Source organism: Entelurus aequoreus, linkage group LG14, assembly GCF_033978785.1.
Source record: "Entelurus aequoreus isolate RoL-2023_Sb linkage group LG14, RoL_Eaeq_v1.1, whole genome shotgun sequence".
Classification (NCBI taxonomy): Eukaryota; Metazoa; Chordata; class Actinopteri; order Syngnathiformes; family Syngnathidae; genus Entelurus; species Entelurus aequoreus.
In genome coordinates this window covers 12,605,404-12,631,594 of record NC_084744.1, presented here as the reverse complement: position 1 = coordinate 12,631,594, position 26,191 = coordinate 12,605,404, and the positions used below count along the sequence as shown (strand labels likewise).

At 38.2% G+C, this 26,191-nt stretch overlaps 1 protein-coding gene across 1 annotated transcript; it reads left to right on the top strand.

Moving 5' to 3' along the window:
* The first annotated feature begins 11,769 nt into the window (after positions 1-11,769).
* LOC133664388 (serine/threonine-protein kinase SIK2-like) lies at positions 11,770-23,965 on the top strand. The gene is made up of 14 exons (XM_062068960.1): positions 11,770-11,985; positions 13,659-13,847; positions 13,923-14,039; positions 16,463-16,526; positions 16,991-17,152; positions 17,984-18,108; positions 18,192-18,315; positions 18,404-18,624; positions 18,700-18,849; positions 18,932-19,051; positions 19,724-19,955; positions 20,483-20,737; positions 20,849-21,038; positions 22,104-23,965. The coding sequence occupies exons 2-14, from the start codon at positions 13,692-13,694 to the stop codon at positions 22,585-22,587; spliced, it is 2,400 nt and encodes a 799-aa protein (XP_061924944.1). The 5' UTR covers positions 11,770-11,985; positions 13,659-13,691; the 3' UTR covers positions 22,588-23,965.
* Positions 23,966-26,191: the final 2,226 nt, after the last annotated feature.

Sequence of the window (26,191 nt, the reverse complement as noted above, 5' to 3'; positions counted from 1 at the left end):
GATGTGTTGACGCACACCCGGCTCACGAGGGCAAGCGGGCAGTGCCATGCCCGACCACAGGACACGGCGGCCGTGGCGTAGAATAGCGGCAGACTGGTCCTCTCCGAGACCTAATGATGACAAACAAGAGGCGGCTGAGTCGAGTGCAAAAGGACACGAGGTCATCCACAATTATGCCTAACAAACCGAGAGAAAGCAAACATCAAGTGTGTGCGAGACGATCGTCTTTGTGCGTTTGGATGATGCTAATGGATGCGCTGACGTCAGCCCGTAATCATCTCCTGCAGGTGCTTTGATGGACTGACGCCCGCGGATGATTCACAGCCGTTTTTACATTCATCAAAAAACTTCTGCAGCGCTTCTTGCGTCACCCATTGCCAGCTGAGTCTCTGACGGAAAAACTGGTCAACTAATCAGGGGTTGGTCCGGATCAGGACTTCTGGAAGTCTAGCGTCCCTCAGAAAATAAAATTGGGTTGAGTCCACCCCTTTTCACTGGATAATGTATTTTTGGGGAAATTAGATATGTTTGTCTCGGTTTGTTTCCTATATTTTTTGTTCAGAGCATCCAAAGAAATTCTCCCACACTTAGTTGTTTTTTAAAATAGTAAGTTATTTTATAAAGTAGTATTTTGGAGATTTTATACATCTGTAAAAATACATAACACAAAAAAAACCATAAAATTAATTATATGCTTATAATTATATATTTTATGTTTTTTTTAAACATAAAAATTATTTTAAAAAAACAAAACACATTTTATTTTGTAAAAGTCTACCAGAAATATTATATATATGTGAAGACAAAGGTGTGTGTCGTTACTAGGTATTAGTATCAACATTTACATTTTTTGCTTCACATTTTTCTCTATGTGGAGTGTGGTTTAATATTGTTGTTAAAATATGCCACAGGCCAATAAAGAAATTAAGGCTGGGAATCACAGTGTATGTCACACTTCAACATGTGATACATGTGGCTCCTGATAATGATAACATCTCTTAATACACTGCAATTATTGATATTTTGCTCTTAATAACCTACAATATATATATATATGTGTGTGTTTCTAGTCGTGAAACAAAAACAACTTACACACAGCAAAGTATTTGTCCAGCTGTATCCTATCCACACCGTAAAAGTCAAAGTGAGTCCAGACTTTTGATTCATTCTTTTAACTTTACCGCTCAAGTCTATTTTAAAGAAGGGTAACGCCCCCTCAACATGTCAGGTCAGGGAGTAGCACCAAATACACAAGACCCCTAATGGGCCAACCAAACGTGACCGCCCCATACACACACATTAAATAGGTTTACACTCATTAAAAAACTAAATTATTGCATGGAATTGGTTTAAACCCGTTTTTTTAAACAAATGTAACAACCTTAATTAGGTTTTTGACTTTTTAAAGAAGGGAATAAAATATTTCAAACATATCTAGAAAAAAACGCCTTATATAACAATAGTTTTAAAAAAAAAAGGTGTTTTTTTAACAAAAATGTGCCAACAAATTCAATATAAAGTGGCCGGAATTTAAATTGAAATAAAACCTGTCTTTGTTCACTTAAATAAGATTATAAATCTGTCAAATGTTCCTTTACTACAGAGAGTAAGGTATATGAGATCAGCTGATTCACATAGGATTAATTTCAGGGGTTAATACGAATCACAATAACACTTTGTGATTATCATGATTATATTATTATTAGTGCATCTTCTGTCTTGATAAACTACCGACACTTCTGTTTCTGAATTTAATTGAAAGTCCTTGAACGCACCACAATTATGTGCAACGAGATGCAAAAGTGAAACTTGTACATACCTTTCTCCTATGCTGCCATTGATAGATGTATTGTGTTTTAACCTTTCTTCTGCCAATTCATCTTTGATCAAAAATGTTAGTGCTGTTTGTGACTGCTTAAAGGTCAGCTTTGATGACATTATGACGTCCGTGTTGAGTAAAATGTTCAAAGCTTGTTTGCTGCTATCCAGGTGGAACAAACAATTTTTCGTTTTTGCTGGGGGTGTAGGTAGACTTAGACATTCTTAAGTTGATTAAAGCAACCTTATTATTGAAATTTCATGACTGCATTAATTCTATATTAACATTAATGAAATGTTTACATATTTAAATGACAAAAAGAAAATCTTCAAACTAAGGTTGTACGGTATACCGGTATTAGTATAGTACCGCGATACTAATGAATCATATTCGGTACTATACCACCTCTGAAAAGTACCTGTCCGCCACCCCCCGTGCCCTTGTCGCCGTCACATCGTGTCATTGCTGGTTTACGAGCAGACGAGCATGTTCGGCAGCGCACAATCACGGAGTACTTGCAAACAGACAGTGTGTAGACAGAAAAGGGAGAACGGACGCATTTTGTCTTAAAAACTAATGATAAAGGTGAAGTTATAACACTGAAACACCCTCAGGAAGAGTTGCTTTAGGATATGGCTAGCTAGCTAGCTAGCGGCTAAAGTCCAGCCCCAGTCGGCAGTGTTTTAGCTAATTCTAAATCACTAATCCTCGCCTCCATGGCGACAAATAAAGTATGTTTCTTACAAGTATCATCCCTGCAGGACGAGGAATAGCTAAACATGCTTCAATACACACTGTAGCTCACCGGCGTCAAAATGTAAACAAACGCCATTGGTGGATCTACACTTAACATCCACTGTAATGATACCAAGTACAGTAGCGTATCTAGTAGATATTACTATGATTAGGTCGATATTTTTTGGCATCACAACATCTTATTTCGTTTTTTAAAGTTTATATTATGTTTATAAACTCAGGAAATATGTCCCTGGACACATGAGGACTTTGAATATGACCAATGTATGATCCTGCAACGACTTGGTATCAGATTGATACCCAAATTTGTGGTATCATCCAAAACTAATGTAAAGTATCAAACAACAGAAGAATAGGTGATTATTACATTTTAACAGAAGTGTAGATCGAACATGTTAAGAGAGAAAATAAGCAGATGTTAACAGTAAATGAACAAGAAGAAGAAGAATTAATTTTCTACCACTTGTCCTTAATAATGTTGACAAAATAAAAGAATGGAAAAAGACACGATATGTTACTGCATACATCAGCAGCTAAATTAGAAGCCTTTGTTTGCTTACTTACTAATAAAAGACAAGTTGTCTTGTATGTTCACTATTTTATTTAAGGACAAACTTGCAATAAGAAACATATGTTTAATGTACCCTAAGATTTTTTGTTAAATATTGCAATTTTTTGTGGTCCACTTTATTTAGAAAAGTACCACAAAGTACCAAAAAGTATCGAAATAATTTTGGTACCGGTACCAAAATATTGGTATCGGGACAACACTATATCAAACTATACAGAAACGCAGGCCCCCCTGTGCTTAGGACCCCTGTACAATATCGCCGCTTGCCTCTCCACTTGTACGCCTCTGTAAATGGTGACTCACTAAGGCAGGGGTCGGCAACCCGCGGCTCTGGACTTATATCATATCATATCTTTGACCACTCTGATGCGGCTCAGCTGCATACTTGCCGACCCCCCCGATTTTCCCAGGAGACTTATGGATCTCAGTGCCTCTCCTAGAAAACTCCCAGGGCAAATATAATCCTATTTTCACTCTAATTACTAAATTAAGGGCGTGCCCTAATTGCACTGCAGTAATTGTCCTCTATAGCATTTACAAACAGCGTGCCAGCCCGGTCACATGTTGTATGTAGTTTTTACTTGACACATAGGAGACAGCAAGGCATACTTAGTCATCAGCCACACAGCTTACACTGACGGTAGCCGTATAAAACAACTTTAACACTGTTACGTTACACATATGCGCCACACTGTGAACCCACACCAAAAAAGAATGAAAAACACATTTCTGGAGAACATCCGCACCGTAACACAACATAAACACAACACAACCAATACCCAGAATCCCAGGCAGCCGTAACTCTTCCAGTCTAGATTATACACCCCCGCTACCACCAAACCCCCCCACACATCAACCCCCCCCCCCTGCGTCGGTTGAGTGGAAGAGTTAGGGCTGCATGGGATTCTGGGTATTTGTTGTGTTGTGTTGTGTTTATGTTGTGTTACAGTGCAGATGTTCTCCAGAAAAGTGTTTGTCATTCTTTTTTGGTGTGGGTTCAAAGTGTGGCGCATATTTGTAACGTAACAGTGTTAAAGTTGTTTTATACAGCTACCGTCAGTGTAAGCTGTGTGGCTGTTGAACTAGTACGCCTTGCTGTCACTTACGCGAGCAAGCTGAAGCTGCATTCTACATGTGGTCGAGCAGGTACACTGTTTGGGCAGGCTGTAGAGGGCGCCAAAAGCAGTGCCATCACGCCCTGATATTCGGGAGTCTCCCGGAAATAATGAGAGGGTTAGCAAGTATGACGCTATCAAGCGCCATTCATTCAAAACTCGCGGGCCGCACTAACATCAAATTTCCATATTAAGGTGCGTGCCGGTGCGTGTGTCTGAGACCCCTGGTTAACATAGCACAAAGCAATTTAAGCTTTGTATGCGGTGTTTTTCATTTTACATTTTTTTTTGTGGCTCCCATTATTTTCTTTAATTTGTGAAACTTGCCAAAATGGCTCTTTGAGTGGTAAAGGTTGCCGACCCCTGCACTAAGGAGATTAGAGGTGCTATATTTATTTATTTCTATAATATATATATATTTTTTTAAATGATACACGGCTAGAGCGCATCAGTTATCTATTGTATGGTTCCATATCGGAATAGTTTGCCATTTTGATATTTTGTACCACTCCTGACAGTTTTGGTCTTTGTGTTTTTCCTATGTTTGGTGTTTGGTTCCTGTCTTGCGCTCTTATTTTTCAGTTCCACTTCCAGTTATACTTGTCTTGCAGGACCTTGACTTTGTTTGCCAGGGCACCTGTTCTCGTTTATCCAAATTAGGTCTATTTTGTTTCAGCTGTTGCTGCTTGCTGGCTGCTGGATCATTGTACTTTGTATTCTGTTTAATGTGCTTGTGGTTTCTTTAACTTTGCTCCTGCATCGCTTTCCCTAGGCTTCCGGTGCACTTCCCAGCTGCACTATAGCTTTTGCTTTGTCATCAAATATACTTTTTTACCTGCACACCGTCTGCTGTCCTCTGATAACCAATATTAATTTTATTCTCGGCATCTTGGAGTCACAACAGAAGTAAAGCACAACTCAAAAAAATATATTATTGATTATTTGTTTGCTTTGTTCAGCATTGTAGAATAGCTTCAAACATGTAACGTATGGAGTGAGTTAGGCCATAATATTTCAGTAGAAGACATTTGAATTTAATTTCAACAGTATTTCATGTTTTTTTTGGCCAAAAAATATTGTTTTTAACCTTAGTGTTCCCACAGTTTGACAATGTTCTACACTTCTAAGTTCCTGTTGGAATCGTATATTTGAATCCAATAGCAACACAATTTTGCCTTTGTCATGTTGAGTGTATTTCATTTCCGAGTATCGTTCAGGACAAGTGTGTTCCTAGTCCTTTTTGAAAGGTGCTAGTGTTGTGTTCCTTCGAGTAATGGATAGTCCCCCTCCCTTGTTCTCTTTCAAGGTCACTTACAGACTACTGGTATCATTTCCAACCCTGGTGGTGCAGTATATGGGGTATATCCTACCAGCGTCCACTGCAGTGGACATTTTTAGTTTTGTAAAACGAGGCTCCCCCGCCATCCACTGCAGAGGATGCTGGTTCTCGTGAGAATATACACACATTTGCAGAGTGTTAATGCATCGGCCACAACTTCACACCGTGTTTCTATATGAACAAAATTTGTATCAAAGCAATTATAAAGATAAACACAAATGTAACTGAATGTCCTTACTTGTAAAGCAAATGTGTCATCATGTTTACTGTAACATATCGCAACTGTGTCAAGTAACGTTGGCACAAAATGTCCTCGAGGCAAAGAAAAACCTACATACTGGGTGTGTGTCCTTTGTCATGGAATAAAAAGCTCATACAAAGGACCACCAACAATACCTAACTTACATGTCGTACTGTACTGTAGTAAAACCAATTCAGTGTTGATCAAGATCACTAAAATATTAGATAGGAAAACATTTTCAAAGTACCATTGCATTATCCTTCAAAAGTATAAACTGCTTGTGAGATACCTCTTTTATGACATATCTGTCAAATAATATGTCTCATATTTAGGGGACTTAGAAAGTCAGATAATTGTTACCATGTTTAATTGTGTTAATATGTATGCTTTTCTGGTGCAATTATCTATGCGTAAACACATCCGTTCATTCAATAACCATATGTGCAATAATATCCAGTAATGGGCAAACTACTAAGAAAATGTAGTAAGCTAAGCTACTATAGTTACTCTCAATTAAATGTAGCTAAACTACAGGGGAACCTATAAGAAGTAGCTTGCCACATGAACACTACATACAGTATATATATATATATATATATATATATATATATATATATATATATATATATATATATATATATATATATATATATATATATATATATATATATATATATACCGTATATATATACACATATATATATATATATATATATATATATATATATATATATATATATATATATATATATATATATATATATATATATATATATATATATATATATATATATATATATATATATATACACATATTGTCGCGCACGAGCAGTCTTCCTCTCAGGGAATAAAACACACTGGTCAATCCCAAATTCTTTTGGATGACATATATGTTGAGTAAGAAGGACCATCGAGACAGAATAGTACTTGGCCAAGTTTTACTAAAGCTTTAGGAGACCAGCCCTTACAACGCGACAATAGCAGCAGCAAGAAGAGGTCTAAACCCAAACAAAAAGAATCAGCTTATGTAGCACAAAAACAGCCCCTCCCGCCCAGAAAGACATACAGCTTTTGTTCCAAACAGATAAGGCCTTCTCCACAGAAAGGGAGTATGTTATACCCATACGCGGACAGTACGGCGCCTTCAAGGTGAAACAAAGAGTTTACTAGCGGACATAAGATAAAAACCCAAAGTGTTCACATGGGAAAATATTAGCTTCTTCAAACATGACTATGGATTGAGAAAGAACACTTAAAAAGATCTCATTCTCACAATATACAGTATGTACAACTTTCCATCAAACAAATAGGCAGATAATAAATTATGCTCAGTTTGATTGTTTATTATAAAAAACACAAACTAAACATGCCTTCTGTCTGGCTTTTTAACATTTGAAGAAACAAACAAAAATACTTTGAATGACGCCGTCTGCACATACATGTCACTCACTACAAGATTCAGTTTTTCTCGAGTAAGCAGGAAAAGGAGAACACAAAATTCTGAATTGTATTTGTCTAATTTCAGATACACTTGGAACATGAATTAATACTATATACGTTAATTAGAACCACATTGTGTCATAACACCGTCAAAGGTTTGGGGCTACAGTTTAGGAAAAGGAATAATATAAGAAATAGAAATACATTGTTCTAAATGGGACCCATTGAGTTTCCCAGGAACCCACTAAAATCCCTACCAGTGGGTCCCAGTGACTCAATACATTGAAAACCTATCAACATCACCGACTGATGTTGTCCAACTTTTATGTTTTTTTTTAATGGACTTGATGCACCATCAACCTGACGAGGACTGCAGATGGAAATTAGCCTTTGGCTACAATCTTGCACATTTACATGTTCATGTCCATTAATGTGCAATCACATGTAACAAATAAAGATAATCATAATCAATATGTCCCCCTGACAACCGTAGTCCTCTGCAAAGGACATTTGTTTTTTGCATAACGGGGCTGTTTTTCTTCTCCTAAACGTGTAACTCTGAGAAAAAAATAGGCCATTTATCAACCAAATGAAATTGAATAATGAATAAGAAAATAATTAAAATCTAGACCAAACGCTGGCTCAAATGAGGATATGCTGAGCTATCTGAATAAATTCAACATCTTAGCCAAGCGTCACAGTTGACAAAGTACAATAAATTAGTACAATTTGTGTCCTGGCTGCTCAGTACAACATGGCTACAATTCAACAACAATAATAATAATCAAATTTAAAGAAGGATGGCAAAGACAGAAATGTCTTAGAAGGGTTAACTTCTTTTTACACATGTATGACCGTGTAAAAACGTTATGAAAAGCTATGCATGAAGTGTGCACCTGCAGACTTGTTGCACCTGCATAACTGCCACAATTCAACAGAAGGCAAACAGACAAGCTCAATTAATATTATTATAAAATACAGTACTTAACTTTTTTTTTTACAGTTGAATGTTACCTAAAACATTGCCTGTGCCGTTAATAAAGGTATTATAATGGCGACAATGTTCAATATTTATTTTGGTAAAGATTGTTTTCACTGAGCATGTACACGATGAACATTTATCAGTTCCATGAAAATTGATTAGCTAGTTTTTTGTAATCATATACCAAGAAACAAACATCCATCCATCCATTTTCTACCGCTTGTCCCTTTTGGGGTTGCGGGGGGTGCTGGAGCCTATCTCAGCTGCATTCGGGCGGAAGGCGGGGTACACTCTGGACAAGTCGCCACCTCATCACAGGGCCAACACAGATAGACAGACAACATTCACACTCACATTCACACACTAGGGCCAATTTAGTGTTGCCAATCAACCTATCCCGAGGTGCATGTTTTTTTGGCGGTTGGAGGAAGCTGGAGTACCCGGAGGGAACCCACGCAGTCACGGGGAGAACATGCAAACTCCACACAGAAAGATCTTGAGCTCGGGATTGAACCCAGGACTACTCAGGACCTTAGTATTGTGAGGCACATGCACTAACCCCTGTTTTCCACCGTGTCAAACTAAAATGTCATGATTGATGTGTGGAGGAATATATATAATCAATGCCAAGCACCAGGTTTTTAAAGAACTCTTTATTTGCGTCTATGGTTTTGGAAAGAATGTGCCATTTTACACGCCGTCTCGGGATCCATCTTGTTTTGCAGACAAGCATCTCATGTGATGGTAACCTTGAAATCCACACAACAGCTCCCTACGGGGACTTTGAATTTAATTACAGACTACCAGATTAACGGACGGCACGGTCCAATCGCCGTTCTCAATGCGCTATCTTTGTGCGTTTTTGTTTTTTTGTGTGCATTGGTCGACAAGTACACGTGACTAAATAACAGCACGAGTGACACCGCTGGCAGAAACAGCGTGACTCATTACATCCTGCCGTTGTTTGCTGTCGCTGTGTCTGACACTCCAAGTGATTTTTAATTTATAACAAGTGTGCTATTGTGCATGGTGCATGTAAAAAGATGTTTTTAGCTCACACTAACTTGACCTCTCCTGTTACTTCTTTTGTTTTTGCTGCAACAATGCGGACTGTTATGTACGTGTCAGCACATACACAAAGAACATTCCATCCTGATGCTATCTGCAGTACAGATGACAAGATACGGCTTCGCTCACGCCACTAAAATGAGGACATACTCGGGTTGAATATGCGCTAGCAGCAGGAGCTGTTTGAAACTTGCTCAAAGTTAAAAAATTATTGAAACCCAAAAATATAACGACAACACCACCGGCTAGCCTTTGTTACCATCAGTGGTTTAATAGAAGATATATTTTACGATATATTTTATAATATATTTTATATTTTTAAGATATACTTTAATAGTTTGTATATTTTCCGCAATGGAAACAACTAACAATTTGCAGTCATGTTGTTGTTATAATAGAATATACATTTAATGATAGCTGACGTTAATAGCTAAACGTTGATAAATTGTTTGCATTAGCTTACGTGCTAAAATCCGTAAGATGGCTGGGTATAATGCTTACAACACTCTGGAAAGTTAGCGCCCTCCAGGCATCTGCATAAAGGTTGCAAACACCACTTATAAATCAGATTTTTTGGAATGCAACATCTAAACCTGTATTTTTTCATAGGTAATTAAAAATGCATGTATTAATTTTTATTACGTCATTATCATATTTTTATTTCATGTAAATTCTTGAGAAAAATATGTATTTAATTATTTTAATTTTATTTAAAAGCTTGAAAAAAAACCCCAGATGTCATGACTTGATTGTTTTATGATTTCAGTATGTCAACAATAGAAAGAACAGGTTGTGCTGATGGTTGCATAAGACTTTTGAAAATGATGCTTAATTTCTTGGATCCTACAATTAAGTTTTTAATTAATATAATAATTAGATCATTGTAATTAAATGCACATGTAGATTATATTCAATTATGTATACTGTATTATACACATATATATACAAACACAACATGCATAGCTAGATTTTGCATAAGACTTTTGAAAATTAAGTTTAATTTTTTGGGATCCTACGTCTGAGTTTTCACTTCATTTAATAATGGATTAATTTTAATTAAATGTACAGGTAAATTATATCTAAATATACATATTGCATTTATACACATATACACACACTATGCATATTTATTGTGTTTGTAATGTTGCAATTTATTGCCATACCATATCTCGTTTTAGTGGAATATACTACTCGTTGTTATAATAATAATAATAATAATAATAATAATAATAATAATAATAATACCTGAGATTTATATAGCGCTTTTCTAAGTACCCAAAGTCGCTTTACATGTTAAAAACCCATCATTCATTCACACCTGGTGGTGGTAAGCTACTTTCGTAGCCACAGCTGCCCTGGGGTAGACTGACGGAAGCGTGGCTGCCAATTTGCGCCTACGGCCCCTCCGACCACCACCTATCATTCATTCAACATTCATTCACCGGTGTGAGCGGCACCGGGGGCAAGGGTGAAGTGTCCTGCCCAAGGACACAACGGCATGGTAAGAGGCGGGGAGCGAACCTGCAACCCTCAGGTTTCTGACACGGGCGCTCTACCCACTACGCCATGCCGCCCCTATAACCTATTATAATAGCATTGTAAATAATGTAAATAATTCAATGTATATACTCTGATGATTATCTTGTGTGATGACTGTATTATGATGTTAGTATATATTTGATAGTATATATCTGTATCATGAATCAATTTAAGTGGACAAGTTGAAAAACTTATTCGGGTGTTACCATTTAGTGGTCAATTGTACGGAATATGTACTTCACTGTGCAATCTACTAATAAAAGTTTCAATCAATCAATCAAAGCAATATAAATAAATACTTATATAAGTGTAAAAGTGTCTCCTCTGGGGGGCGCCAGAGAACCTCTGGGTTGTTTTTTTTTACTCTAAAATGTATAAAATTGCTAAACTAATTTATGTTCACATAAAAAATAATAAATTTTTAGTTACTGCGTTTAAAAAACTAATTCTAAAAACAATTATACATTTAGATAGTATCGTTTATGTTCTTTAACAATATAATTCAAATAATTGAGTATGAAAAATAAACAAAAAGTAATTGTAAATGTACAAAATGAATGCAGGTACTGTACATAGGAACTTAAGTGAACTGTAGTGCTGACCCTCACCGGTTGCTTCCTCTCTCTGGCGCTCAAACATCACGTGGTGACACATCTCCACCACTGACGTCACCGCGCTCATCTCCCGGCAACCCGTTCACCAGCACTGACGTCACCGGGAGCCCGAGCCTCGCTGTTGCCCCGGCAACCCGCGCCTTGCGCTCGTGCCCGGCCTTGCCTGCACTGAGCTGGGGGCTCTGACGCTAGTGTGACGTTAATATGGTGGCTATCAATTTGTCATGGCGGAGGGCCGGGGAGGAGGGCTAGGAGGCGGAATAGAAGGAGGAGTTCCCCCGAGCCAGAGCTTTCTCACAGCCGCATTCCGGCGGATAGCACCGGCACACAGTGGCAGCACAGCCCCGGGTCCAGTCACAGTATAGCCAGGCGAGGAGGATAAACTTTCTCCCGCTTGTATTTTCATGTTTTTTTAACAACACGACGGTGTAATGGTTCCTTTGTCTGGCTCTTCTTCTCAGAAGCATCACAGAAGGACGTTTATGTCCACTAATTTGTAAGGTAAGACTCCTATTTTTATTTAATTTTCACTTTCTGTCACTATACGGGCGTCAAGTGTATTTAGCCTGAACCATGCTAGCTCAACTTTATTGTACAGTATAAAGGTTCAATCATGCTAGCTAACTTTCACCACATTATAATAATACACATTTATCTACAGTACTGTGCTAAAGTCTCACCTTGGTTGTATGAGCAGCTATTCTCATGCCTCTTTATTGGAACAAAACAGCCTCTACTATCTAATAAGTGTATTCAGGTATTTATTGTAGTTACTCAAGCAATAACATGTTTCCAATTCAATTTAAATTGCTTAACAATGTAATGCTGCTATTTACTGTGTCATATATGTAATAATGTGAACACAAGGTCATTTACGGTTGCATTGTATCATACATGTAATGATGACATTACATTAGCTAGTTCCACTCTCTCATTATTTATTCATGTAAATTGCCTCTATAAAGTGTTTCTATGCATATTTTAGTGTCATACTTGCTTGAAAGTGTGCTATTTTCTCAACTTGTGCCTTCTTTTCAATAGATAAATATACAGTATGTAATGTGATGCAATTTTATTATGTCAGATATGTACCGATTATGAGAATTAAAGAACAAATCTCATATATCCACGCTTTCATCTTCTACTCATGTCAATTATTGCCTGCATATTTTAGTGTAATACTTGCTTGAAAGTGTGCTATTTTCTCAACTTGTGCCTTCTTTTTAATAGATAAATATACAGAATGTAATGTGATGCAATTTTACTATGTCAAATATGTACCGATTATGAGAATTTAACAACAAATCTCATATATCCACACTTTCAACTTCTACTTATGTCAATTATTGCCTGTATATTTAAGTTATACATAATACATTTGAATAATTTTATGTCTAATTTTCCTTTAGTGACAGCTTTTGCTCATGGTTAAAATCAATTAACTAATTAATTTTTCATCCTAAATCATAATAAGTTGCATCTGTGCTGGTATTTACTGTTATTCTATGTCAATGTGAATATAACAAGTCTTTAAAACCACAAAAAATCTAGTGGTGGTTCAAGACTTTTGCAAAGCACCGGACAGTTCATCTTGCTCATATAATGTTATTGTCCCCAAAAGGGTGCTATTTTCCCAGCTTTTGTCCTCTGTTAAATAGCTTGATATGCTGCAGGGAAACTAAGATGTCACAGCAACATCCTCACCAAATCTTTTCATACATGTATATACCTTTAAATACAATACAAGCTACGTGAGCAAAAAAAAAAATGCAAGAAAGAAAAGATGCTTACACATCCTTATCGGAATTAGGCTGCAAAGCTTTTGGTGGCTTAGCACTGTGTTGTTTATTTGTATATTTAAGTGCCTTATTTGCTTAAATATATGCTATTTTCTTAGTTATATATTGTATGTTTTCTGACTAATGTCTTTTCAACTTACACTTGTATCTGTGCTATTTTCTATGTCACGCATCTAACAATGCGATTTAAACAGCGAAGCAGTGTGCAGTATAAATATCCACAAGTTCATCTTCTGTTGATATGAATTATTACGTATATTGTTTGTTACTTCAAAAATTGCTTGTCCGTGTGCCCAATGTTGGATCAAAAATTTGTTATTATCTTGTAAAAAGCATGCAAAAATCATTGTACCTTTTATCTCATGTTTACTTTAGTCCAACGCCCCATCCTCCTGCCTTTGGTGCACCATGGTGATCATGTCAGAGATCAGCCAGGGGCCCCAGCCCAGCTTCGGCCTCCAGGCAAGGCCCCTGCAGGTGGGCTTTTACGAAATCATCCGCACACTAGGCAAAGGAAACTTTGCGGTGGTGAAACTGGCCAAACACAAAGTCACAAAAACACAGGTAAGTGCCTACCTTCTCCTTCTAATACATGCATTTGAATAAGTTTTTAAACTAAATGGTATTGTTTCTCCTCAGGTGGCTATAAAGATTATCGACAAAACGCGACTAAACCCGTCTAATTTAGAGAAAATCTACAGGGAAGTGCAGATTATGAAGCTGCTCAACCATCCTCACATCATCAAACTCTATCAGGTGTGTGTTTATGTGTACCTACTTATTATTATTGCAGCTTCACTAGAAAGTCTGTCTGAACAACGTGAGAAAGTGTTGTATTTCTTCACAACCTTGTCATTAATTGTCCAGTGTGTTGTATCTTAAGTCACTTGACCCGTGCGGTCATTTGCTGATTCAGAGACCACATTAGCTTAGTGCAATCCCCTTTGACCTCTAATGTGTGTGTATGTGTTTTTAAAGATTCAGTGTAACACCCAATGTTGTGTCAATAAATGCATTGAACAGTGCATCCATAAGATGCTATTTTTTTTGTCAAACAATGGTTATATAAGTTGTGGAGTTTGCAAGAAAGGGGTTGCGGGGATCACGTTGGTTGACAGTGCTTAGCGTTAAGTCCGATTAGCGTCCGTTGCATGTGCAATGTGTCTGCCCGTCACGTGAAGGCCTCCCCCTCTAAGATAATCATATTGGTGAATTAAGAGAGGATCGGCTCAGCTGGCTCTGCGTGACACGCGTCTGGCAACCAAACCACACAACATACGGCGACAGTAAACAACTGCTCATTTTCTTTCTCTTATTCTTATGGCCTTTGGTTTACGCTCTGATGTGTTTTTCTTTGCCCTGCTTTGTAATATGTGATATTATTAATTACATTTCCAGGTCTAAGATGGCTCAGTTTGTGAATCTTAAAACAGATTGATGATATGTTGTTTGTGTTTTGTTGTAGGCCTTTATATGGCAAGATGAATAAGTCTTGTTAACAGGAAAAAGTGTCATTCACTGATGTGAAAGTGTCTGTGCTCACACCAAACAAGCAGTTATTAACCTAAAAATGAAAATACTGTATATGATAAACCAAGATTCATTGGCATCGGGGCTATTAGAAAGTTTTTTTTTGGTCCAAATGTTTCAATTACTATAATGTAAGTAATAAGATAATCGGAAGGAAAATTACCATAAGGGTAGGAAAAAAAGAAATATGAATACATTTTCAATCTCACATTACTATTGTATTTCCATAACATTAACACTTTTTTTGCAGTAAAATTACAGTTTTTTTCCGGGTAGAATTATTCTTGTAATATTTCGACTTAGTTCTTGTTGTAGACTTTTTTTAATATGTATTTTTTTGTACTTTTACACATTTTTTACCGTAGTATTACAACTTTACTCTTCTCATAGTAACTAGATTCGTGTAACATTTTAAGGTTTTCTTTTTCATTGTAAAATTAAAAACATTTTGTCTCGCAAGTTTTCTACTTTAATTTAGTAATATTAAATAAAGTTAATTCTTGTGACATAACTTATTTTTTTTAGCGTCACAAATATATACCCTTAAGTTTTCCTAAGCATTGCAACTTTTGGCATACTGTACGATTACAATGTTATCCTTGTATAATACAGGATTACTTTTTTTCTCTTGACACGATGTCTTTTTTGTGCTTTCTCACTGTTCCATGAAACCTGATTAGCGAGATCGAAATCCTCCGTCTATGGCTCTAACAATTACATAAACTGCATATTTGTATAAGTCATTAGTTTCACACATTGTTTCATGGCCTCGTCTAGAATGTGAATGACAAACAAAATGAGTGAGTCAGCCTTTTTAGCCCTACCTTGTCAAATCTGTCACATACGCATCATGTTATTTTCTCGCCGGGTCGCACGTCAGTGAAGCTACCGTAGCCTCCATTGCTCTCTGACCCTGTGTTAGCCTTTAAATTTGCACCACAAGACGCCTTCTTTGCTTTACCGCCGCAGCACTTGATGTGCTCTGCGAGATCTCCATTGCTGTGACGTCAGCTGCACCTTGAGGTGACATGTCGTCGTCTCCCCCGCCTCGAGTGCTGCTCCTTCTCGCATATAAATGTGTCTACTCTTTCGACTCAAATGATTGGGAATGATCTAATATTCTTCCGGTTGGACACAAGCCAAACATTACAGTTACAAATGATAATGCTGTAGTTGCGCAACTTTCACTCTCAGCTGATTTGATTTGATTTGGTAGATGAATAGATTCCCAAAATGAGATGGAAAGGTTGAGAATGTTGTCAGCTGCCCGACAAGCAGATTGTTGGGCCATGTGAGCAGTGCCTGCAAACTTCTGTTTCTTAGAAAATAAATTCAGGAAATCCAACACGGCCCTCCTTTTTGGAACTGGGCCGACAGGCTTCCTTAATGACAGGCAGAGAGGCTCAGTCCCTTGGAAAAGACACTTTTTGCCCGTTCTGTTTTTTCAAGCAATGTCTGAACTTTGGAGTTAGTCACAAGCTGTTCAATATTGTGATTGAATTGCACACAGTTGCTGGTTAAAACAAAACTCACTTGTACTGCTGTGATGTACCAATTTTGCGGGTTTTCTGTGTGAAACTGGCTGACTTTATTTCCCCACATGATCCCAATAATAGTGGGTTTCTTTCTGTTTTCTCTCTACGTTTTAGGTCATGGAGACCAAAGACATGCTGTACATTGTGACAGAATATGCAAAGAATGGGGAGATGTTCGGTGAGTACGACTGCACTGTGACAAATAGCACGTTAACAAATACAATACTTTATTTTCTTCTACGCAAGGTGTTAAACTTCATAGCATCCACAGACTAGTTAAGATTGAATCAACAGTGCCTCTGCTGGTTGCAGCCATGTAGTGCACTCAATTCTGTCTCCATTGCTTCAAGACCGGATTAATCAATTATTATGATCATTTTACTACTCGTATAAATGCTGAGATATTACGGCTGTTGGGCTGTTAATTTTGCATGTTTGTAACTTATACCTGAGACCTCAACATGTTAGTTCATTTTGACAAAAGCTGGAATCATTTTTCATTGAAATATGATTATGCAAGAATGCTCAAGTATTGGTTCCATTCACCCAGATTGCAAAGATACAGTCTCTTATGCCACTTTCATGGCTTTGTTTGTTTTCAAAGGGATTTCTAACAATCTCACCATCATTTCTTAACTTCAGATCACTTGACCTCGAACGGCCGCATGAGTGAAGACGAAGCGCGGAAGAAGTTCTGGCAGATTCTCACGGCGGTCGACTACTGCCACCAGCACCACATTGTCCACCGTGACCTCAAAACCGAGAACCTGCTGCTCGATGCCAACATGAACATCAAGCTAGCCGGTACGTTCGGTTATATGAGTCGATAAGCATTTACTGCAGTTTCATTCCCATAAAAGGAATGTGCAAAGCCTCAAGATTGCCGCCTCTTTCTGATTGCTGCGCTGTCTATGCGCTAATTAAGTGTGATAATTGGCCGTGTAAGCATGTGGCATGCAAGGAAGTTACGCCGGCACGCAAGAGAACAAGCAAGCTAGTCACTGCCGAGCTATGATGTAACGCGGGGCCGTGAATATTGAACTGGGAAAAGTTGTACAGGACGAAAAAGTAGAGCTTTAGTGAGGTCATGACGAAAGGTGTTCTTCCACACCCAACTCACCTTAACATATACGGTCCTCAAATATTGCGGCTTCACCAATTTGCAGATTTTTTGGAAATATTTTTTTAAAGCATATCCTACAAATTTTTGGTCCTAAAGTAAGCATTTTCAAGCATAAACATGGCTAAATAAACTACAAATATCAATAGTATTGTCGTATTGGCAATTGGCCACTAGAGAAGACCTCACCAATCAGTATTGTGGCCACTGTTTGACTCAGCCTCAAGCAACATCTATATTGGTTTAAAAGAGTGTAAAGGTAAACAGGTGGTTATGCTTTAGCTATGAAAATACACGATTTATAATTAATGAGTCCTACTTTGTGGAAACTAATTTATTCATGTCCACACCAATTAACAACAATAAACGAGGGACGACTGTATATTGCACAGCAGCAGCAAAACCAATGTTGCAATTAAGTTTAAGAGCTTTTTTATTTTTAAAGCTAGGAAATAAATTTTAATATTTGTTGTCGTCTTAATTGCATAATCATTTGTTCTGTGGTTATTTTGTAGATTTTGGATTTGGCAACTTCTACAATGCAGGGGAGCCTCTGTCGACATGGTGCGGCAGCCCCCCTTATGCGGCCCCCGAGGTTTTTGAGGGCAAGGAGTATGAAGGCCCTCAACTTGACATTTGGGTAAGCTCTTATAAAAAAAATGAAGCAAGACATGTGTTATATGTAATATTTACGCCATGTGTATTCCTCCCCCGCCCCAACAGAGCCTCGGAGTGGTGCTTTACGTGCTGGTGTGTGGCTCGCTTCCATTCGACGGGCCCAGCCTTCCTACACTCAAGCAGAGAGTCACTGAGGGACGCTTCAGAATCCCCTTCTTCATGTCCCAAGGTAGGTAGCAATTAACACTACAGATAGCACTGATTATTTCTCGTGAAAGAAAAAGAAAACTAACTTGCTCACAAACAATCCCCTCCAGAGTGTGAAAACCTCATCCGAAAGATGTTGGTTGTGGACCCGGCTAAGAGGATCACCGTGGCCCAGATCAAGCAGCACCGCTGGATGCTGGCAGACCCCTCAGCCGCCCATCAGTTTTTGAGCCACTCCTTGACAGAGTACAACTCCAACTTGGGGGACTACAGTGAACCCGTGCTGGGCATCATGAACACTCTGGGGATTGATCGCCAGAGGACCATCGAGGTGAGCCAGACTTACAAAACTAGAAAAAGAGCTTTAGCAGTGGCGACAAAGCTAACCTTATTGTTTGGCCTCCAGTCTTTGCAGAGCAGCAGCTACAATCACTTCTCAGCCATCTACTACCTGCTGCTGGAGAGGGTCAAAGAGCATCGCAACCAGCAGCTCAGCAGGCAATGTGGAAGCTGGATCCAAAGACCCAGGAGCATCTCCGACACCACCGGAGCGGATGTAAGTTTTATCGATAAACAAACCAGCTGACTTTTTTTAGCCAAATAAAAAAGTTGGTTCTAAAAGTCTTTATGATTTGCAGCAAATCGTCATGAAGTCTGGTGACGGCTTTAGAACAGCGGCGTTCTCGATTCCACCCAAAAAGTCTCAAGCTGCTCCCGTCTACTTTGAGATGGAATGTGATCAAGGTGGAATGATCCAAGTAAGTACAGAACAACAGATTACAAAGGCTACCGGTATTATTATTATTATTATTATTTTGCATGCCTTGGCCTAATTTGATAAATATTTAAAGCTACAGATAAAAAAATATAAATCTAAGATTTCCCTTCACTAATTTGGCTAACTCTTGTATTTTTATAGTTGAAAATTTGGATCTAAAAAACTATAAATATCCACATTTACCCAGGAAACAGCTGGTACATTGATCAATTCCTAAACATTGAAGACCTATCTCTTTTTTTACAGACTTGAGGAAATTATTTTTATATTATTTTAAAATACCTTTAAAATACTTTGCCCCCCAAATGTATATAATTTAAACTGATTATTACATTGTATATATATATATATATATGTATATATATATATATATAACATAATGAAAACATTTATTATATAAAAAAAATATATATAAATAATTTTTTTTTTAAAATATATATGATATTAATATAAAGCGCTATTAAGTTCATGAAAGAGTAATTGTTAAGATAAATGTTGAGTAATAATTACACACTGAAAGAGGTAGGTTGTTCAATGCAGGAAGGCGGGACTTAAACAGAATCCTAAGCCACAATGCAGTAGGACAATACATGCCAACTGAGGTAGTAAAACCCCTGTTTAATGCGGTTACTCACCTCCTCTCTTCCTACAGCGCGTGGTCTCTCCGGTGGAGGCCAGCCTCAACCGCCTGCTGTGGAACCGCTCGATTTCGCCCAACAGCCTGCTGGAGACCAGCATAAGTGAGGAGGTGCGACCTCGAGACCTGGAAGAGGAGGAGGCGGTAGAAAGTCTCAGCCCTCTGATGCCCCCCGTCGCCACCACCTCCCGCCGGCACACTCTGGCCGAGGTCCACTCCGCCCGCTTTCACCAGGGCAACCCTCCATGTAAGTAGTCGTCACCTCCATTCTGCCATCTAGGATAAGAACATAATATTGATTGTGGTCATGTTTATTTTCAACATAAAGTTACATTGAAGAAAATCCTATTTACACCCGCACAACTCAATGTGTTTGAAAAGGAGTAGGAAGAAGTATCTTATTTAATCTCATCCCTTATCTATCAATATTTCAACGATTAAAAAATATGATAAGTAGTAATTACTTTTTATAATATTTTATTTAATAGATTATATAGTACTTTGAAAAATGCTGGGCTTGGTGACATTTAATTATTTTTATTTTTCTGCCTGTTCTATGGTTACCGTCATATTTTTCCTAAAGCAAAAGAAAGGCAATGATGTTATGACATAGCTGAAAAATCATTGCACTTAAAGTATTAACACCAATCAAATTTTTCTATCATCCGCTAAATAAATATTTGCGAATTGATATATGCCGCACCAGGCCTCAAATTGTGTGTGCATTTATTTTAAAAATTCCAAGTTAATTTTAATTTCTATGTCTACTTTCAGGTATCATGGTCAGTCCATCTGAGGGCGCCTCGTCCGACGGCTGTCTAAAGTCGTCATCTAGTCCCGCCCGCGCTCTGCAGGCTGATACGCGGGACATGTCAACACCTACGGCCTGCGGGGCCAAAGAGGGGGCCCTCCTGCCTGCAGGCGCCCCCCTGACCCTCTCCTCTCACCTCCTGCCCCAAGTCCAGGGCAGCCTTCCTTCCGCAAGCTTCCAGGAGGGTCGAAGAGCCTCTGACACCTCCCTAACACAAGGTACCACCAGAGCAGCGCGGTGAATTCCGGCCTAATTTTCATCCTCTGTCTCATGTCTGACCTCAGATCACAAGGTGGTATTGTGTAACATTCCCATGTCTCTGTCGGCAGGCCTCAAAGCATTCCGCCAGCAACTGAGGAAAAATACTCGCACCAAAGGGCTCCTGGGATTGAACAAGATCAAGGGTTTGACCAGGCAGCTGGCTCCGCCCCCGTCGTGTAACCGGGGCAGCCGCGGTTCCCTGGGCCCCGCCCTATCCGAACATCGCAGCATGCTGGAGGAAGTGCTGCATCAGCAACGGTGAGTCACATAAAAGCCTGATCCGCCTAACAGTCATACTAGTGTAAAAAGAAGCTGACCACTGTTACGATAAAAATTAAAAACAAGATCGGTCAATAAACATTAAGGAGTCTTTTAAAAAATGTATGAGATTGTTTTTTTAATCAATTTTTGCAAATTATTGTGATTCCGCTGTGAATCTATTTTTGTTCAGCACCCTTATTGGAGATTGTAAATTGTAATACAAGCGTCAAAAGAAGCTAAGTGCTGTTTAGGTGAAGATGAGACTTGCAGTTCACCTTTAAACACTGTTAGACACACGTCAAAAGAAGCTAACCATTAATCAGATCAAAGGTTTCAAGTAGGGCTGCAACTAACAACTAATTTGATAATCGATTAATCTGTCGATTATTACTTCGATTAATCGATTAATAGTCGAATAAAAGAGACAAACTACATTTCTATCCTTTCCAGTATTTTATTGAAAAAAACCAGCATACTAGCACCATACTGATTTTGATTATTGTTTTTCAGCTGTTTGTAAATGTTGCAGTTTATAAATAAAATTTTATTTATAAAAAAAAAAAAAAGTTTAAAAAAGTATATATAAATAAAAAAAGGAGCCTCTCCGCATACCATAGATACAACGAATCGATGACTAAATTAATCGGCAACTAATTTTATAATCGATTTTAATCGATTAGTTGTTGCAGCCCTAGTTTCAAGTTGCTTCGCATAAAGACTTTGCGCGTTGCACTTTTTAGCATTCTCATTTGTTATAAAAGTGTAAAAAGAAGCAACCCACTATTCAACGCTGAAACAATCAAACGCGTGCTACCCAACACGAATGAGTCTTTTCATGCAAACTTGACGCCATATTGTACTGAACAACCACGAACACAGGCGTGTGTAGGGTGTACAATGTTCCATTTCCTGTTCTATGGTTATCATCACGTTTTCTCTTTTCCATCACTCACAAAAAAGCGTAAAGTGGAGCTAATTCTTTAGTTTTCCAACAATGTTGGTTGTATTCCGGATTCTGCTAAAAGTACATAGAGTGATAATTTGTTTCTTTTTTTTTTCCAGAATGCTGCAGATCCAGCACCAGCCGCACCAACCTCAGGTCCAGGCTGCTCAGGCAGGACCTACCCAGAATCCCCTGCTGTTCCTGTCCCAACAGCAGCCGTCCTCTCCTCCGCCTACTTCAGTATTTGCTCCCTCCTCCCTAATGGAGGCCCCCTGCCTCCTCCAGAGCGAGCCTCAGCACACTCTGCCTGCTCCGCCAGTGGTCCTGCAGCACGGCCTTTGGAAACAATGCCTGGAGAACACCACCACCACCTCCTCCATGTCACCCGTGGCCTCCGCCGCTTACCTCCTGGAGGCCCGTCTGCACATCAGCCCTCATGTCCACCATCACCACCATCATCATCATCATCATCACCACCACGTGGGCTTACAACAGCCGGGGGTTGCACACTTGGACAACAACCACCCCGCCGTGTGGGGAATGGGCTCCAGGGTGGAACCTGACATGCAGAAGCCACTGAGCAGCTGCGTGATGGTCAAATAAGAAGAGCACTCATTAAAAAAATAAAGAACAAGAAGACAAGGACAGCGTTAAGCTTTTGATATCATATAAGCTAAAAGAGCAATAACCAAACTCTGCACAGAGAAGCAATAATAAGACTTGAATGAAGAAAGGAGGCACCATCTTTTTTCCTTCTCCTTCTTTGTCCTGGAGTGAGGACCAAAACAAATCTTTATGTGTCTTCTGGCCTCTCCTGACTGGCGCCGTGCAATTTTAACACTATTCATAAAATGAAACTGTGAGCTCTCTTTTTCATTTTTCTTTTCTTTTAATTAATGTGCAAGCTGTGCAAATGCTTGTTTTTGTACCTCATAAGACGACAGTAAAGGAACTAGGCTTTTTTTTTTTTTGTCAGCAAAGCACAACAACTACCGGTACCTTGCATCCAGCACATTGTCAGCACCCTCTGGTTTTAGTCTACTACCACGTAGTATTAGGACGCACCTACTCAGACCTTGTCTGTCCAACAGTGGACAAAGAAATGGAAACGGATCCACAGGCTCATAGAAAGAACTTTTATTTGGTTGGTGCTCAGACTGCTATGAGTCCCGCTGGTGGTACACAAGGTTTTTTCTCCTCATTAGAACAATGGCTTGGAAACAGGAGTTGGCAGACAAATTCTCAAAGACCTTAAAAAAACACTATCAACGACAAATAATCCCATTTTTGCGACTGCCATTTGCCGTCACGGTTTAGCGTTGAACATGTGGCTACTAATTTTGCAAATTACGTTTTTCCGGAGTACTGGATCATGGTTGTGTACCACAAGCGGTGCTTGTACCACAGTTACAGAATATCGGATCTATGGAAATGTAGAGCAATAAGCATAATCAGGAGCCAAGAGTGCAATAGGTTGACATAGGAGGCTGACAGGTACGAGATGTTTATTGTAGTTTTTATTTCAACCAAAGAGCCGAAGAAGAGCGCCATGGAAACATGAGCGAGTTTTCACAGTGTAGCACAGCCCAGGCTGTCACATTATAAACCTACAGTAGCAATATATTAGTGCAAAGATCCACGTAGGAAACGTTGCAGTGTCGATACATTTGCACTCATTACCAACCCTTGTGCCTTTTTATATGAACAAAAAATGTGCAAGCTCCCACTCTCACACACACACAATGCTCCTTGCTCTGTGTGAAAAGAAGAAGCAGGATTGCACTTTATTCCTATTGCTAGCGTTTGTTTGTCGTCGCGACTGAAACACTAAAAAAGAAAAAACTCCGTGACGCAGAAACTTTTTTTGATAAATGTTTTTTGGATAAGACGGAGTATTTCATGTTTGTTTTTCCTGATTTGTTACTTGACTGACTGTGTGTGTGTGTGTGTGTTTGTGGAAGAATGTCCTTTGAAGAATTGTTTATTTATGTGGCTATTTATTTGAATAAAATTCACTTCCTAAACGACTCAGTCATTTGTATCGCTTTGTTATCCAAGGTATATTCACTGATAACATATCAGTGGTTCATTTTAACACACTTTTAGCCTCAAGAATTTGACAGTATTCCAATATTGGGGTTTTATCATTTTTAGTTTTAGAGTAATAAATTACTGTGTGGCAATTAATTGTTACACTGTTCATTATTTTAAATTGCCCAGAAAATGGCAGATAATTCTAGGATTTAAATTTTCTTAACTGTTAATGCTGCATTATCAATCAAGATCATTCATAGTATTACATCATGTATCGTCAAAAATAAAAACACTAGTCAAAGATCCTCTATGACAGGAGCTTGCTGCTGTTTTGAAAAGGACCTACTGCAAAACAGCCCTAGTCAAAGATCCTCTATGCTGTCTTGAAGGACCTGCAAAAAAAATGGTCTTATCTACAGCAAAAACCTTAGTCAAAGATTGTTTGTATATAAAAAAAAGGAGCACCCTGCTGTTTTTAGGTACCTAATACAAAAACACGACTCAAAGATCCTTTAAATGACAGAAGCCCTTTGTTGTTTGTAACACCCATCGCAAAAACTCTTGTCAAAGATCCTTAATATGACAGGAATGTTCTGCTGTCTTTAGGTGCCCACAATTTAAGCATATTTTGTGTTTTTGCCATAAAAAATGGAGTTTCTTAAAGGGGAACTGCACTTTTTTTTTAGAATGTTGCCAATCGTTCAAAATCATTATGAAAAACATGACCACGGATGTTTTTTTTTTAATGCATTCTAAATATTAAATAAATGCGATCAAAAGTCAGTTTACAACGGAGCCTATATGGGAGCTGCCTATTAAGCCCTTAAAAAAACATCCAAACACCTCCATTGAGGTTTTATACACATGATGTAAGTATATATGTAATGTAGTAACAAGCACAGTTATAATACTTAATATTTACGCATTTTGATCATTTTAAGCATACGCGCCACAATTTTAAAAACGCATCACGTTTGCTTTTTTAAATTTTTTTTTAACATCACAGACTATTACTCACTACAGACTTCATGAGAGCCAAAAACATAATAAAATATCACTTACAGTGCATTGTCTGCTGTCATTAGCATGCCGACTGCTAGGATGTTCATATAGTCCCATTTAGATGAATGACTCGCAAAGAAAAGGGGAGTGGAACCAAGCGTCTTTTGTCGCTCTCGCCATTCCCAGGTCTAAATTGGCTGTCAAAGTGAACCAACTTGTCAGAATACATCCTCATTTTTCTACTATCCAGGTGAGAGGCTTAATTTATGATCTAAAATAAAATTTGACGAGCAAGGGAGCAGCTGATCAGTCGATGATGTCAACATTGTTGAGTTTGTGTTTATTTGGAACATGCATGCATACAACATGATACATCACAATTTCCATTTTCTCTATTCAACATGTTCGAAAATGAGTAGGAAGAAGCAGAGCTTATTTAATCCTACCCCTTTTCCTTTACATAGCAGTTGTTAGAACTTTTGTTCACTTCCTGTTCGCAATTTATTCAAATGTTTTAAACTCAATTTTTCTCTTAAGATTATTTTGGCACGCATGCTTGAGATCACAGCGCCGCTATAAATAGTTTGTCTGCGATTTTATTTTTATTTTTTTCATAAAGAAATACAATTATGTGTGCTTACGGACTGTATACCTGCAGACTGTATTGATCTATATTGATATATAATGTATATATTGTGTTTTTTATGTTGATTTAATTAAAAAAAAATTTTAAAATTTAAAAAAAAAAAATTTATTTCTTGTGCGGCCCGGTGGTTGGGGACCACTGATCTAAAGTGTACAAGCTTTAGTATAGCCTGTAGAGGACCGATGATCTGGAATGAGATTGATAGCTCTATAAAAGAATCACATTCTTTAAACATTTTTAAAAAGCTGTTTAAGCTAAATTTATTGCGACGTTATGCTTAGTACATTTAGCACACCCCTTACGGTTGAAGAATTCACATTAGTCGCATAATTTTGGTCTTGACCTCTGTATGTATGATGAGATTATGGCAGATCTTCAAGATGCAATCTTTTAATCAAATTTGAATAATAGGATAGTGAGATTGATTTGGTGGATTTAAAGATTCTTTTTTTATTTATAAATGAAATTGTAAATGGGTATTTGGTGGGTAGATTTTGAAATGTATCGGATTGTACTGTATTTTGT

Excerpts from the sequence above, each read along its gene's own strand:
- LOC133664388 (XM_062068960.1), top strand. The coding sequence starts at position 13,692 with ATGGTGATCATGTCAGAGATCAGCCAGGGGCCCCAGCCCAGCTTCGGC. Across the intron at positions 16,527-16,990 it reads AAAGAATGGGGAGATGTTCG|ATCACTTGACCTCGAACGGC; the intron begins GTGAGTACGACT and ends TCTTAACTTCAG. Across the intron at positions 21,039-22,103 it reads GAAGTGCTGCATCAGCAACG|AATGCTGCAGATCCAGCACC; the intron begins GTGAGTCACATA and ends TTTTTTTTCCAG.